This window comes from Bufo gargarizans, chromosome 3 (assembly GCF_014858855.1).
Source record: "Bufo gargarizans isolate SCDJY-AF-19 chromosome 3, ASM1485885v1, whole genome shotgun sequence".
NCBI classification, from domain to species: Eukaryota; Metazoa; Chordata; class Amphibia; order Anura; family Bufonidae; genus Bufo; species Bufo gargarizans.
Window position 1 is genome coordinate 163,363,685 of NC_058082.1, and position 14,820 is coordinate 163,378,504.

At 47.4% G+C, this 14,820-nt stretch overlaps 1 protein-coding gene across 1 annotated transcript in view; it reads left to right on the top strand.

Annotated features, from left to right (window-relative positions):
- Positions 1-2,214: 2,214 nt before the first annotated feature.
- ADCY6 (adenylate cyclase 6) overlaps positions 2,215-14,820 on the top strand; it is a 244,465-nt gene continuing 231,859 nt past the window's right edge. The window contains 1 exon segment of the mRNA XM_044285080.1: positions 2,215-2,320. Within this exon segment, the coding sequence (XP_044141015.1) occupies positions 2,292-2,320 (29 nt within the window). The 5' untranslated portion in view covers positions 2,215-2,291.

Sequence of the window (14,820 nt, forward strand, 5' to 3'; positions counted from 1 at the left end):
TCAGCTTTTACCAACAAACAAAATATGAAATTCGCTAACCTCTAGCTGTGGGGAGTTGCTTAAAATCATAATAACTGAAAACCCCCTTTAAGATACATGGCATTTTGTGTCTACAGACTTCTGAGATGTAAGGACTTTGTCCATATGGCATCATTATGTCATCTGTTTTCATGTCCGTCAAAATGTTGGATTTTACTCCATTTTAGCATCTCCAAGCAACCTTAAAGGGGTTCTGCACTTTATTTAAACTCATGATCTATCCTCCGGATAGATCAGCATCTGATCGGCAGGGGTCCGACACCCGGGACCCCCGCCGATCAGCTGTTTGAGAAGGCAGCGGTGCTCCAGCAGCGCTGCAGCCTTCTCACTGTTTACCGCCGGCCCAGTGACGTCACGACTAGTATCAACTTGCTTGGGCGGGGCTAAGCTCCATTCAAGTGAACAGAGCTTAGCCCCGCCCAGGCCAGTTGATACTAGTCGTGACCAGTGATCGTCAGTTCGCAGTTTTCGCCAGCGAACACATGCGGGCTGCCATCTTTAGTAAGGTAGACTCACCCGTCCGGCGATGCACAGGTAAGCCCTTACCTGTGCCTGTGTCGGGAGCCGGTCTGAAATCAAATGCAGTCACCGGGAGCAGGCAGTTCTGAGAACAGTCCGATGAAGGCCCCCGGCAGCTGTTCTTGGAACTGCCTGCTCCCGGTGACTGCATTTGATTTCAGACCGGCTCCCGGCACAGGTAAGGGCTTACCTGTGCATCGCCAGACTTGTGAATTAAGATGGCAGCCCGCATGTGTTTGTTGGCGAACACTGCGAACTGGACATCACTGATGAGGAGGGATCGCTATTGCCATCGCTCGTCCCCATACAGCTGCATTGTTTCTGGGTAGCAGATCGCTGTTTAGACCGCATGATCTGCTGCCCTGAATCGCATGACGAAAGAGCGTTTCACTTGTTCCTCGGTGATCTGCGGCACCTTTACCTTGTCAGATTGTCAGGAACATTTCTTCCTGATCATTTGCCCGATTATCTGCAGGTCTAAATCCTCCTTAAGGATGCCGTCCGTTTTTTTTTTCTCTGACCTATTTGCGTGAAAATTGGAGCAAAAGAGTACATGCTGCAACTTTCTCTGGTCCATAAAGAAAGTCAGACACATGAATGGGCCAAGACCTGTCAGCAGATTTGTACCTATGAAACTGGCTGATACATGTCACTTGGCAGCTGAAGACATCTGCGTTGGACCTAGGGTTGCCACCTTTTCTTAAAGCCAAAGCCGAACAGAAGGGAGGGTGGGCATGTCTGAAGTCAGCGCCGCCCTGGGCTAGCATCGCTCCCAGCTGATCGCTGTGCCCGGGTCTGAGAAAGGCTTGTACCCAGGCACAGGATTACAAACCCGCACTGTCCGGGTGATTCCCGTATGGGTGGCCACCCTAGTTGGTCCCATGTTCATATGTGCCCGCATTGCTGAGATTTTTTTTTTATATATGCAAATGAGCCTACATTGACTACAATGGGCTTTGCACAATTTCTGTCATTTTACCGGACAAAACATTTTGTCCAGCATTTTTTACACATACACCTATGTTATGGGGACCGAAGTTATGACCGTGCAGGCTGCTGGGGGTCACAAGAAGTGCTCAGGTGACCTGCTGCTGGCCCTTTAAGACAATAACAAGCGATAGACTCCAGGATTGCGCGTTCCCGTGTGAGGCCTGCACTGCGCATGTGCGGCCCTGAACCTAGTGAGAGCAGGGCGAGAGCGCGCACGTCGGCTGGGGATACCGGGGATACCAAGTTGCTTGTAGTGGAACACCTGGGCAGAGGGCGTTTTCCCTGGACAGGAGCAGAGCCGGGAAGTCAGGGTGACAGGGACAAGTGCGGAGAGCGGCGCCCCCCACAGAACGGCTGCCTGGAGCCACCCGGCAGGGGAGGAGGAGGAATCCCAGCAGGACAGCAACTGCCACCCGACCAGCACCATTCAGTCACCACAGGGAAGCCCCAGGTCAGTGCTGCGTGTCACCTGTAGCCTCTCCGGCCGAAGCCCCTGTCACCTGTGCTGGGGCAGCTCCCTGTGTCCCTGCTCCAGCGCTGTCAGCACCTGTCAGTGGCGGCCGTGCTGCCCCGTGCCCACCGCTGCCCCCCAGCATCAGTGCCCGTGTCCGCTCTCCTCCCTCCTGTGTGTCACTCTCTCCTCCCCTCCCTCTCTCTCCTCCGTGTGTCTGGAGCCGCCTGTGCTGTGCGGACCTTCCTCTGGGACAGCAGCGGGATGAGGGGGGGCTGCCCTGCTCCCTGGGATGGTGGGGGCGGATTGCGGGGGTGTGAGGTAGGTCTCCGGGAGAGGATTGCGGAGGTTTGTTGTTGGGTGGGAGCAGCGTGGATTCAGCATTGCAGAAGGGCCAGGCTGTGCGGGAATGTGCAGGAGGCAGGCGCCTCTCCGGGGACCTTCTACCCGCTGGAGGGCAGACTCTGTGACCGCCCTGCCCCTGTGCTGTGGACATCTCCCCTCAGCTGACGTCCTGGGTGCGCTGATCGCTGGGATCTACCGGGGGCTGACTTCCTGGGATCTGCTCTACCTGTGTACGTGCACCTGAGATCTGCATGGAGCCTCCAGGGGTAATGTGACAGGAGATCTGTCATTGGACTTGTACTGCAGCTATGGTGGATGGGCCTTGCACTGGGATCCGGCACTAGATCCCTTCATTGGTCAGGCTGTAGGATTTCCTAGGAGAAAGTTTTGATTTCCTTCACTGATCAGGGCTGTCTTCCTGATGGCAGAAAAAGACCACAAGGTCCATCTGTTCTGCCCTTGTATATCTGCTTTATCTTAGGATAGATATATTTTGAAGTTCTCGTCACGCACAGGATAGGCATTAACTAAGGGACCCCCATCAATCCCCAGAACGGGGGTCACTTTCCCCTGATCTGATGGAGCAGCAGGTAGGACATGCACCCTGCTGCTCCATTCATTAGTATGGGACTGCCGAGTGCAGCTCTTGCCTATATCTAGCAGTCCCATCGAGAATAAATGGAGCGTCAAGGTGCATGCCCTACCTGCTGCTCCATCAGATTGGGGTAAATTGACCCCCTGTTCTCAGGATCGATGAGAGTTTGACCCCCAGCGATCAGTTAGCGATTAAAACCTGGCAAAACCCCTTTAATTCAGTTATTGTTAATTTTCCTTGTCCCGAGTATCTACGGCTCTGTGTAAAATAGCTTTTCCTGAAGTTGCTTCTCATTAGTGTTGAGCGAACTTGTGTTTTAAGTTCGGCGTCTAAAGTTCGGGTTATCGAAGAATCGCTTATGGATTCTAAATTCCGTTATGGTCTGTGGTAGCGGAATCCATAACTCGATTCCTTGATAACCCAACGCCGAACTTAAAACACAAGATCGCTCAACATTACTTCTCCTCTTCTGCTAATTTCAGGTTCTTCCCCCCCCTTGATTTCAGTTTCTTATTCGTTTCCTCCTCCAACCTTATGTAAGCCTTTAACATATTTAGAGGTTTCGATCGTATGCCGCTGCCCCCGTTATTGCAGAGGGGACAACCAATAGGCAGAGAAGTTGCGCACAGTGAGAATACCCCCAAACAGCGCCTCATATCTCAGCTTCCAGAAGTGTGGAGTGTTGGTTGCAGCGAAAAGTTTGCATTTCGTGAGGTTGACTTTAGAGGCTCGGATCTGTGGCGTAAAGTAAATGTTCACTTTTAAGTGTCTTCTAAAATGTTGTAGATGTGATAGACCTGTTGTAAAGCTGCAACTGTCAGGCATGCTGGGAGTTGTAGTGTTCCCACAGGTTGGGGACCTCTGTGTTAGAGAATAGTTAGCTGGAAGTCGCAGTGTTTGCTGGGACGAAGGGATGAGTGGGAGAGCAGTGTCGATGCATTGCGAGATGCCTGGCCTGTCAATCAGTGGGGGGAGGGGGGGCAGGAAGAGCAGGGCGTTCAAGATCCAGGCCCCTTGGAGCTTTCATAATTGCATAAAACTAAAAATGAGTATTACTCGCGCAAGAAAAATATAAGAAAGGTGTCATTTTACTTAGCAGGATCAACCCTGCCAGGTTTTATGACTAGTTTAAAGGGGTTCTCTGAGATTTACATATTGATGACCTGTCTTATATCCTACCTATCCAGGAGTCAGACCCCCGCTGGTCTGATGATAGGCCATCCGTAGGTAAATCCAGGAAAACCGCTTTAGTAGGGTTAGTCCTGCTGACAGCTGACAGATACTCTTGAGCTCATTCACACAAACGAACGTATCTTCTTTCCGTGTCCGTTCAGTTTTTTTTTTTGTTTTTTTTTTGCGGACCATATGCGGAACCATTGACCATTCATTTCAGTGGGTCCGCAAAAAAACCCCCACTTATTTCCGTTCAGCAAAAAAAATAGAACATGTCCTATTATTGTCCGTATTACGGACAAGGATAGGACTGTTCTATTAAGGGCCAGCTGTTCCGTTCCACAAAATATGGAATGCACACGGACGTCATCTGTATTTTTTTGCGGACTGCAAAATAGATACGGTCGTGTGCATGAGGCCTTGGGCTAGGTCTACACGACGACATTTGTCACGCGACAAGGCACAACTACACTGCAACATTTGTCGGGCAACATTTTGTTGCACTAATGTCGCGTGACATTTTTTATAATGGCAGTCTATGGTGTTGCACCGCAACATGCAACACGCTGCGACTGCGACGCAACAGTCGCTGAAAAATCCATCTCGAATGGATTTTCTGCGACTGTTGCGTTGCAATCGCAGCGTGTTGCATGTTGCAGTGCGACACCATAGACTGCCATTATAAAAATTGTCACGCGACGAATGTCGTCGTGTAGACCTAGCCTTAAAGGGCTTGTCACAGAAATGGCATTTATCATGTAGAGAAAGTTAATACAAGGCACTTACTAATGTATTGTGATTGTCCATATCGCCTCCTTTGCTGGCTGGATTAATTTTTCCATCACATTATACACTGCTCGTTTCCTTGGTTACGGCCACCGCTCCTGCCCTTGCGTGCCTATGTGCGCTCTCACCGCCCTGGTTACCAGAAAGGCCAGCACTTACATTATGTAAGTGCCTTGTATTAAAGGGGTTCTGCACTTTCATTTAACTGATGATCTATCCTCTGGATAGATTATCAGCTTCTGATCGGTGGGGGTCCGACACCTGGGACTCCCGCCGATCAGCTGTTTGAGAAGGCAGCGGCGCTCCAGCAGTGCCGCGGCCTTCTCACTGTTTACCGCCGGGCCGCCCGCCCATTGACGTCACGACTCTAGTTGATACTAGTCGTCAACAATGATTTCACCTGCTGAACGAGCGTTTACTCATTCATCTAGTGATTGGTGACACTTTTAGACAGGACAGTTGTCAGGGACAGGGATCCCTAGGAACAGTTCTTTCTGGTAAAATGACAGACGCAGTTATATGTCCGTGGGGTCTGGGGTGCGTTATTGCACATGACGGAACCGGTACTCCATTAATTTCAGTTTTTTACTCCTATGGTGGAACAGAAAACCGTAAATGAGGGCACTGGTTGGCTATCTCCATTAGTTCCATAGATCTGAAGCACGTATGCTCAACCCGTGGGCGGATTGGCCATAGACCCTACAGGCAAATTTCCCAGGGGGCCACTTAATCCCTTCTTGTGGCTGCCAGCATCGCTCTGGATCCCTGCATGGCCGCCACTGCATCTCCCCCTGTTGTGCGGCTCAAAACATCTGGTAACGGGGGGAGCAGCCAATGGCATGCCACGACTGGGACAAGCCTCCCTAGCGAAACCCTTTAATGTAGGAGCATCAGGTACCTCTTCACCTGGCCAATGGCTGCAGGTGCCCTCCTGAATTTAATGATATTGCTGTCCTCAGGATCATGATACAGCTTCATACTGAGAGCGGGCAGCAGTATGTTGTGCCACACTTTGGTATTTGGTTCTGGCATGGCAGTATAGTGTGCCGCACTGTGGTATCTGGTTCTGCTAGATCAGTATATTGTCCTGCACTGTGGTATCTGGTTCTGCTAGATCAGTATATTGTCCTGCACTGTGGTATCTGGTTCTGCTAGAGCACTATATTGTGCTGCACTGTGGTATCTGGTTCTGCTAGAGCACTATATTGTGCTGCACTGTGGTATCTGGTTCTGCTAGAGCACTATATTGTGCTGCACTGTGGTATCTGGTTCTGCTAGAGCACTATATTGTGCTGCACTGTGGTATCTGGTTCTGCTAGAGCACTATATTGTGCTGCACTGTGGTATCTGGTTCTGCTAGAGCACTATATTGTGCTGCACTGTGGTATCTGGTTCTGCTAGAGCACTATATTGTGCTGCACTGTGGTATCTGGTTCTGCTAGAGCACTATATTGTGCTGCACTGTGGTATCTGGTTCTGCTAGAGCACTATATTGTGCTGCACTGTGGTATCTGGTTCTGCTAGAGCACTATATTGTGCTGCACTGTGGTATCTGGTTCTGCTAGAGCACTATATTGTGCTGCACTGTGGTATCTGGTTCTGCTAGAGCACTATATCGTGCTGCACTGTGGTATCTGGTTCTGCTAGAGCACTATATCGTGCTGCACTGTGGTATCTGGTTCTGCTAGAGCACTATATTGTGCTGCACTGTGGTATCTGGTTCTGCTAGAGCAGTATAGTGTGCAGCACTGTGGTATCTGGTTCTGCTAGAGCAGTATAGTGTGCAGCACTGTGGTATCTGGTTCTGCTAGAGCAGTATAGTGTGCAGCACTGTGGTATCTGGTTCTGCTAGAGCAGTATAGTGTGCAGCACTGTGGTATCTGGTTCTGCTAGAGCAGTATAGTGTGCAGCACTGTGGTATCTGGTTCTGCTAGAGCACTATATTGTGCTGCACTGTGGTATCTGGTTCTGCTAGAGCAGTATAGTGTGCAGCACTGTGGTATCTGGTTCTGCTAGAGCAGTATAGTGTGCAGCACTGTGGTATCTGGTTCTGCTAGAGCAGTATAGTGTGCAGCACTGTGGTATTGCTGGCCCCACCTAAATCTGTTGCCCCGTCTTCTGTCAATTTGGACCCGCCTACAATATGAGGCAGATGGCAGAACCTTTTCCCAGCAGTGACTACTACAGGAGAAATGTGGTATTACATGGTGCCCATTCAGATGAGTGCAATCCAGGCCTCCAAAGAGGGAGCTGCTGTTTACTGGCTGATAGAGGAGGGGGAGCACTTAGGATATATGGAGCAGCGTTGTTTGAACGGATCAACCTCTCTAACAGCAGAGGTAGAAGATATTGGCATCTTACAGAACTTCTAGTTTATTGCAAGGCAGGGCACGTACTGCTGGTTAAGAGCTGTGGTTTACTTGCCCTATATAATAAGTGACATTTATATTGAGAGGTTCTATGACCGGCATTGGGTGAGATCTTCACTTGGGCGGGTATAGGCTGTTGGCAAAAATCTGTTCAGTGAGTTGTAAAACTATCTCCTCGGGAGTGGCCCCAGCGATATGTCTATTGGCTGCCCTCATCGTGTATTAGTTCCTTTTTTACATTTTTTTTTTTAAACTGCGTGGTCTGTGGTAAAACTTTCCATGTATGTGTAATGTGCAGGTGACTTCTGCTGGACAGTTTGCTGTTATACTATCTACGCCTTTCTTTTGCTTATTACTTTTTATGCTGTAGTATAACTTGAGCGGGGCTATATGTATTTAAAGTGGACCTTTCACTGCGACAACGCTGCCCTAAGTGACGCTCGCCACCAGCGTGATGTGCTGGGCTTGTGTCCGATGGGCTGCTTCCCTTGCTCTTTTTTCACCACCCAACTTCCAAGGGACATCTCTCTCTCCCTAGAGTTACTGCCTATGTCTGACCTTAAAGGGGTTATCCGAGACTAAAAAATGCCCTCTATATGCCTGGGCCCCTCACACTGAATCTACTTACCTGGCTCCCCGCTCCCTGTGACTCGCCGCTGCTGCTTCTCCCCTGGTGGAGGGGGAGGCAATGGCAGGTGGTGATGGGAATAAGCCTCTCTAGTGTCACCCGCGATGCTAGGGAGGCTAGTCCCTGTCCCGCCTGCTTTCCCCCGACACCGGATATTCCCCCGACACAGCAGCAGTGGCGGTGTGGGAACCAGGAGCAGCATGGGAGCCAGGTAAGTAGATTCAGTGTAAGGGGCCCGGGCATATGGGGGACATTTTTTTTTGTCTCAGATAACCCCTTTAATGGTATTTCCTCTTTACATGGGTTTGCCAAGTTTTTAAGTTTTCCTCCATCTATATGATAGAGGATAATTCGCTGATCGGCGGTGGTCTGACCACTGGGACCCCCAAAGATCCTGTAAATGGGGAACCCATTCACCCGTCCCGATAGAGCGGCAGGCCGAGCATGTATCTTGCTGCTCCATTAATTCTTTATTGGACGTCCAGAAATAGGTGAGCGCTGTACTCGGGTATATCCGGCAGTCCCATAGAGAATGGCTAGAGCAGCAGGGTGCATGCTCGACCTGACGCTCTATCGGGAAGGGGGTATGGGACGCCTATTCTCGGATTCAGTTTGGACCCCACTGATCAGTTAGTTCTGAACTTCTCCCCTATCCCCAGGGGGACAACCACATTTTTAGGTTTTTAGTAGCCTTTTTTGGTGTTTCTTGTAGTAAAAATGCCAGCTGTAGATGTTAGCTGAAGGTCTATCGGCAATATAAAATACAAAGCGCGTTTTGTTAATAAGGTGGCAAATTTAGTCTTTCTGGCTTCCTTTCAAAACGCAGCATGCTGGAGCTCTTGGAGATTTTGTTTTCAGGTGTTTTCACATAACCTTCTCTATAGGGGAAAATGCCATGAAGAAAACACAAGTGGGCAAAAATGTCCAAAAAAAGCTTCACAAAGTATGATAAAAACAAAAAACAAAAGCATGCAGTTATTCTGCCATTTTTAAAGCCCCAAAACACTGCCCGTGCAAATTTGTGTAGGGACCCTAAAGAAAAATTTCAAGCTTCGTCCTCGCAGAGGGTCACCTGGCTGTACATATATAGCTATCTTCTATCATTCTATCTTGAAAATCATCTTGAACACGCACTGATGTCTGGCTGAGCTACTACTGGGGCTGTGATTATTCAGAGGAGCCAATCTGACAAGAGAGAGCTGCAGTGTCAACCCATGAGAAGGAACAGCAGCAGCTTGAGCCTCCATCGAATGTGTATAGGCTCTGATAGAGGTGCGTTCTATCGCACAGCATGCCGCTCTATTCTGTCCTGTAAAATAAGAAACACAGAAACTTGTCCCTCTGCGCCTGTTAGGCTGGGTTCACATCACCGTTTCATTTTCCGTTCTTCTCATCCAACAGAAAAAAGAAAATAGATCCTGTAGAAAATCGGATCCTGAGCATCCGTTATGCACATTTTGCATCCGGTTCAGCCATTTCCGTCTGAGATCCGTTTTTTTTTTTTTTTTTTTTGAAAAAGGACTTGTTTTCCATCTCAAAAAAACATATCTCAGACGGAAATTGCTAAGGCTACTTGAACATTAGCGTTTTCAATTCCGCTATTGATATATCCGTCATAGGATCTCAATAGCGTAAGAAAACACTTCAGTTTTGTCACCATTCATTGTCAATGGGGACAAAACTGAACTGAACGTGCCAGAATGCATTCCGTTCCGTTTGGTTGCGCTCCCATCGCAGACAGAATAACCCTGCAAGCAGCGTTTTTCTGTCCGCGATGTGGTGCGGAGCAAGATGGATCCGTCCTGACACACAATGTAAGTCAATGGGGACGTTTTCTCTGACGCAATAGAAAACGGAATCGTCCCCCATCGACTTTCAATGTAGTTCATGACGGATCAGTCATGGCTATAGAAGAAATAATACGGATGCATGCGGTTTTATTATTGTAACAGAAGAGTTTTTTCTGATCCGCCAAAAACGCTAATGTAAAAGGAGCCTCAAGCGGTTGCAAATTTGCATAACGGATGCTAAAAATGCAGAACAGAAAATGAAGCAGTGATGTGAACCCGGCCTTACTGATGGCGGTATTCGTGACCACCCTGTCTGTACACATAGGATCTCCAATGTAAGCAGCAGGGCGGCTCAGTGGTTATATTTTCCTCGTGTCGCGCAGCTGTAGTATTTCCTTGGCTTATGACTGTGCCGCGAGTTAGAGCATCTGTATTTCCACACCCAGTGGTGCACTGGAGGTGGCGGTATACAATGGTGGATGGGGCTATTACACGGCATGACTGGCAGATGCTTCATATAACCCGGAATTGCCGGGCAGGAAAATACAGTGTATACTTCATGGTATTTGTTATGTGGCTGTTGAGCATTTTCTTCCAGGGTTACAAATGAAATGTTATTACACTTCAGGATTTTATGAAATTAGCAAATGGCAGATACTGGTGTTTGAGCGCTGGAGTAGGTCGTATTATTGCGCTGTAACGAATGCATGGATCTGCAGAAGGACGTGATTTTCATCTGCATCTTCCCAGAAACTCTAATCAAATAACTTTGTAGCTGATTATGGCATTTGGACTAGATGGCTTGCTTTGATATGGGGAAAATATATGGTTTTCGTGATTGATTTGATTCAGGTTAAACTTATTTTGTTTTGTTGGGTGCTGTTTTTTTAAATCTACTGTTGCTCCTATGTACAATTGTCCAAATTGCTGTTGCACCTCACCCTGATACGCACACATACACGTATACTTGCCCTTGCTCTTCTCCTTGTCCCAGCACTGACTATGTTGCTGCCTCTTCGGCACTGGAGTGGAAGTGCTGGCAGCATGAAGCAATATATGTCACCAGCGCTTCAGCTTAATGTGGGTGACATAGTCAGATCTCCACCAGAGCATTGAGATCTGTATGTGCCACAGGTTTGTCTAAGCCTGTGTTTTTTAGGGTACTTTTACACTTGCGTTTTTATTTTCCAGCACGGAGTTCTGTCACAGGGGCTCTATACCGGAAAATAACTAATCAGTTATATCCCCATGCATTCTGAATGGAGAGTAATCCGTTCAGGATGTCTTCAGTTCAGTCTTTTTGACTGATCAGGCAAAAGATAAAAGCGCATCATGCTACGGTTTTATCTACGGCCCAAAAAACTGAAGACTTGCTGGAATGCCGAATACGGCATTTTTTTCCATCGGAATCTATTAATGTCGGATCCGGCATTCAAAATACCAGAATGCCAGATCCGTCCTTTAGGTCTGCGCATACGACCTAAAAAAAGGTGAAAAAAATAAATGCCGGATCAGTTTTGCCGGATGACACCGGAAAGACGCATCCGGCATTTCAATCCATTTTTCTGACAGATCAGGAATTTTTAAGACTGATTAGGTTCCTGATCAGTCTTACAAATGCAATCAGTTGGCATACGTTAAAGGGGTTGTGCACGAGTTCTAGATGTATTGCTGCATAAGAGCTTAAAGAGGACCTTTCTCCGGTCCTGACGTTACAGTATTAGTACCTGGCAGTGAAAGGCATGATTAGTAGATGTCAGGGTGTTTTTTTTATTTAATTTTTTTGACGCGACGCTCCGTTCCCCCGCTGTGCCCCCTGTTCTGGTTTTCTACCTGGTATGTAAATCCATACAGGGAGGAGGAGACGGACGTGTTTCTCAAGGGGCGTCTCCTTCTCCCTGGCTGTGAGCTGCCCAATTGCAGCGGAGAGCATCACAGGGAGAAAAAACAGCTCACCTTCTCCCTGGCTGTGACGCTCTCCTGTGCGATTAAGCAGCTCACAGCGAGATGCCCCTTGAAAAACCCGTCCATCTCCTCCTCCCTGTACTGATGCTACTAATTAGATTAACATAAAAGGGGAGTGGCCTAAGGCTATATTTTGCACCAAAATTGTGCCACAATTCTGGAGTTAAAATTGTGTCTCAAAGCAAGCTAAGCAATACTTGGTATACAATTAGGGCCTTTCACACCAGCAATTTTTCCATCCAGATGTGATGCATGTAGCGAATGCTCCGCATCCAGACTGAATTCTGACCCATTCATTTCAATGCGTCTGTGAACATGAGCACAGTTTTTCACACATAATCTCTGTGTTCAGGAAAAATCACAGCGTGTTCTTTAACGTGGGTTTTACACGCAGTCCTGGCCCCATAGAAGCAAATGGGGCTTGCGTGAAAAACGGATGGAATGCGTTTGTTCCTCACTGATGGCTGCGAGGAGATGTTGAGTGTTAATCTTCAGACATGCAATCGAGATATAATCAGGACAGAAAAAAACGCACACACTGAACGCACTTGCAGACAAAACTGATTGAACTTGGATGCAAAACTGTCAGCTTTTCCTGAACAGATCCTGACACAATCCGTATCGCTTGTGTGAAAGAGGCCTAGAGAAAAGTGTCTGTCCCTGCACCACATGTATCATCCAGCCTGACCCCCTGTGATAAATCTGGTCCAGATCTACATAGCGTGAGTTTACGCCATCTGAAGGATTGGTTTGTGGAAATGCACCATAAAACTGACCTAAAAGTGCAGGTGCTAAAAAAATAGTTTGCGCTTTACTCCGCTTATCTGCAGCACTCGTCCACTTCAAGCTTTGGTTTCTTTATTTCACCATAAGGCAGCAAACGTTTCGCTATGTTTGCTGCTTTATGGTGAAATAAAATAACAAAGCTTGAAGTGGACGAGTGCTGCAGATATTCTCTCTTCCTATATGCTGGGATCCGGAGCCAGGATCTAACCCTGCGTGTACCAGGATACCTTGAATCATTATCAGGTACCCGAGTACTGGGAGCTATTATTCACCCTATTGAGGGCTTTGGAGTGCTGCTTTCTTTCTATTTTTTTTGCTTGTAGCTGTAGTCACTTTAAAGGCTTCAGCATTTGTGAAGTAAAAAGAAAAAATCTGCCAAAAAGGGAAAAACAATGCAGCACAAAATGCTGTGTGTGACCTTAGCCTAAGGGAGTCTGGATTGCTTCCTAATGATGGAATACAATGTGGTTTCTGGAATATTCCCATATCAAACCCTAGACTGGATTGTACTGTTGTTTCAGATGTTTTGCTGTTGGGTGAATGAAGTGGCAGATAACGGCAGTTACTCAGTTTGGCCATCTGAGACCGAAAAATGAAAGTACTGTAAGATACAGAAAGATGCGGAAAGTACTGCAAAGAACAGTGAAAATGTACTAATCTTTTATCCCTCAATATCTGTCTGCCACCCTACCCGTGCTCTACGCTCTGCAAATGATTTACAACTGACATCCACCATAATCGCCCCTGGCTTCAAGACTTCTCGCGAGCTGCACCTGTTCTCTGGAATGCCCTACCCCAAGAAATTAGGTTAAATCACAATATACACCGTTTTAGGCGCTCCCTTTTTAGGGTGGCCTCTCACATTCCCTGATGTAACTCCACCTCATATACATACCAGATCTGATCCTGATCCTCCACCAAACTCCAAACATGCACCCAGAAGCACTGCAGATATCGGCTGGTGACCGATGGCTGGACCATTGTACAAAATAAGCACTTCTACCTTTTGTCTCACCCCTATCTCCTCATAGATCGTAAGCTCTTGCTAGCAGAGCCCTCATTACTCTTGTTTTATGGTGATTGTTGATTTGTCTGTTGCTATGTTATTTATGACTGTACATGAACCCCTGAACTGTAAAGCACTGCGGAATATGTTGGCGCTATATTAATAAAGATGATCATTATATATTTTTCTCATAAGGCTTCATGCACACAGCCATATCCGTATTTTGATCCGCAAAATACAGATACCTTTCGTGTGCATTCCGTACTTATCCCACTCCTATCAATTAGAAAGGGCTCTTGTCCATGGTGTGGACTAGAGTAGGACATGTTCAATAGTTTGTGAAACGGCGACACGGATCCTCCATAAATACGGGCGTGTGCATGGCCCTATGGAAATGTATGGGTCCATGTGCCATCCTCAAAAATTGAGGCTAGCGCATGGATCAAAATTTCGGTCCTGGGGCCTAAAGCCGAGTTGAAACCAAAACTGCTGCTGTTAGGCTACTTTTACATCTGCGTTTTCCTTTTCGGTATTGATATCCATCATAGGGTCTTCTCAATGGGGACAAAACTGAACGGAACGGAGTGCACCAGAATGTATTCCGTTTCTTTCCCATGACGGACAAAAAAGCGTTGCCAGTAGCATTTTTCAGTGCGTCATGGGATACTGATCAAGACGGATCCGTCATGAAACACAATGTAAGGCAATGGTGCCAGATCCGTTTTCTTGGACACAAAAGAAAACTGATCTGGCGGCCATTGACTTACAGCGGTTTTAGTGCCGGATCCGTCTCGGCTATTATAATACAATCGCATCCGTTCATAACAGATGCAGACGGTTGTATTATATTGGCTGCTCCCTGACGGATCCTGCAAAATTGCTGATGTGAAAGTAGCCATACTGCTCTGGCTGTGTTCGTCGCATGGATTTTATAGACCCCTGATTCTAAGGGTAGTACCACACATAAAAGTGTGTGCCATTCCTCACCAGTCTTCGTGCCTACCTGGCAATTTCTCTGCTACTACACAATGCACGTTCTGTGGTAGGAGGACCTACAGTGGTGCTTGTCCTGGAGTCAGCATGGTCATACTGCTTGTTATGTAAGATTGGAATATTTAGGGTAATCCATAAATTCTCAGAGATTAACTGAAATGTATACCATGATTAGCCGCCACTGTTCAAATGGGATTAGTTTTATTTGAGTGAAGCTTTCATAACCGGAGAGGACATTCCCGCTAGTGTTTGTCAAGTATCGTGTGCACAGGAGGCTGACCCGGGATAAAGTTTGCCTTTATCTGATACGCTTTGTTTTCTCATTGTACATTTAAGGGTTAATTTCCAGTTTCAGACAGCTGTGATATGGTGACATCAGAGCGTT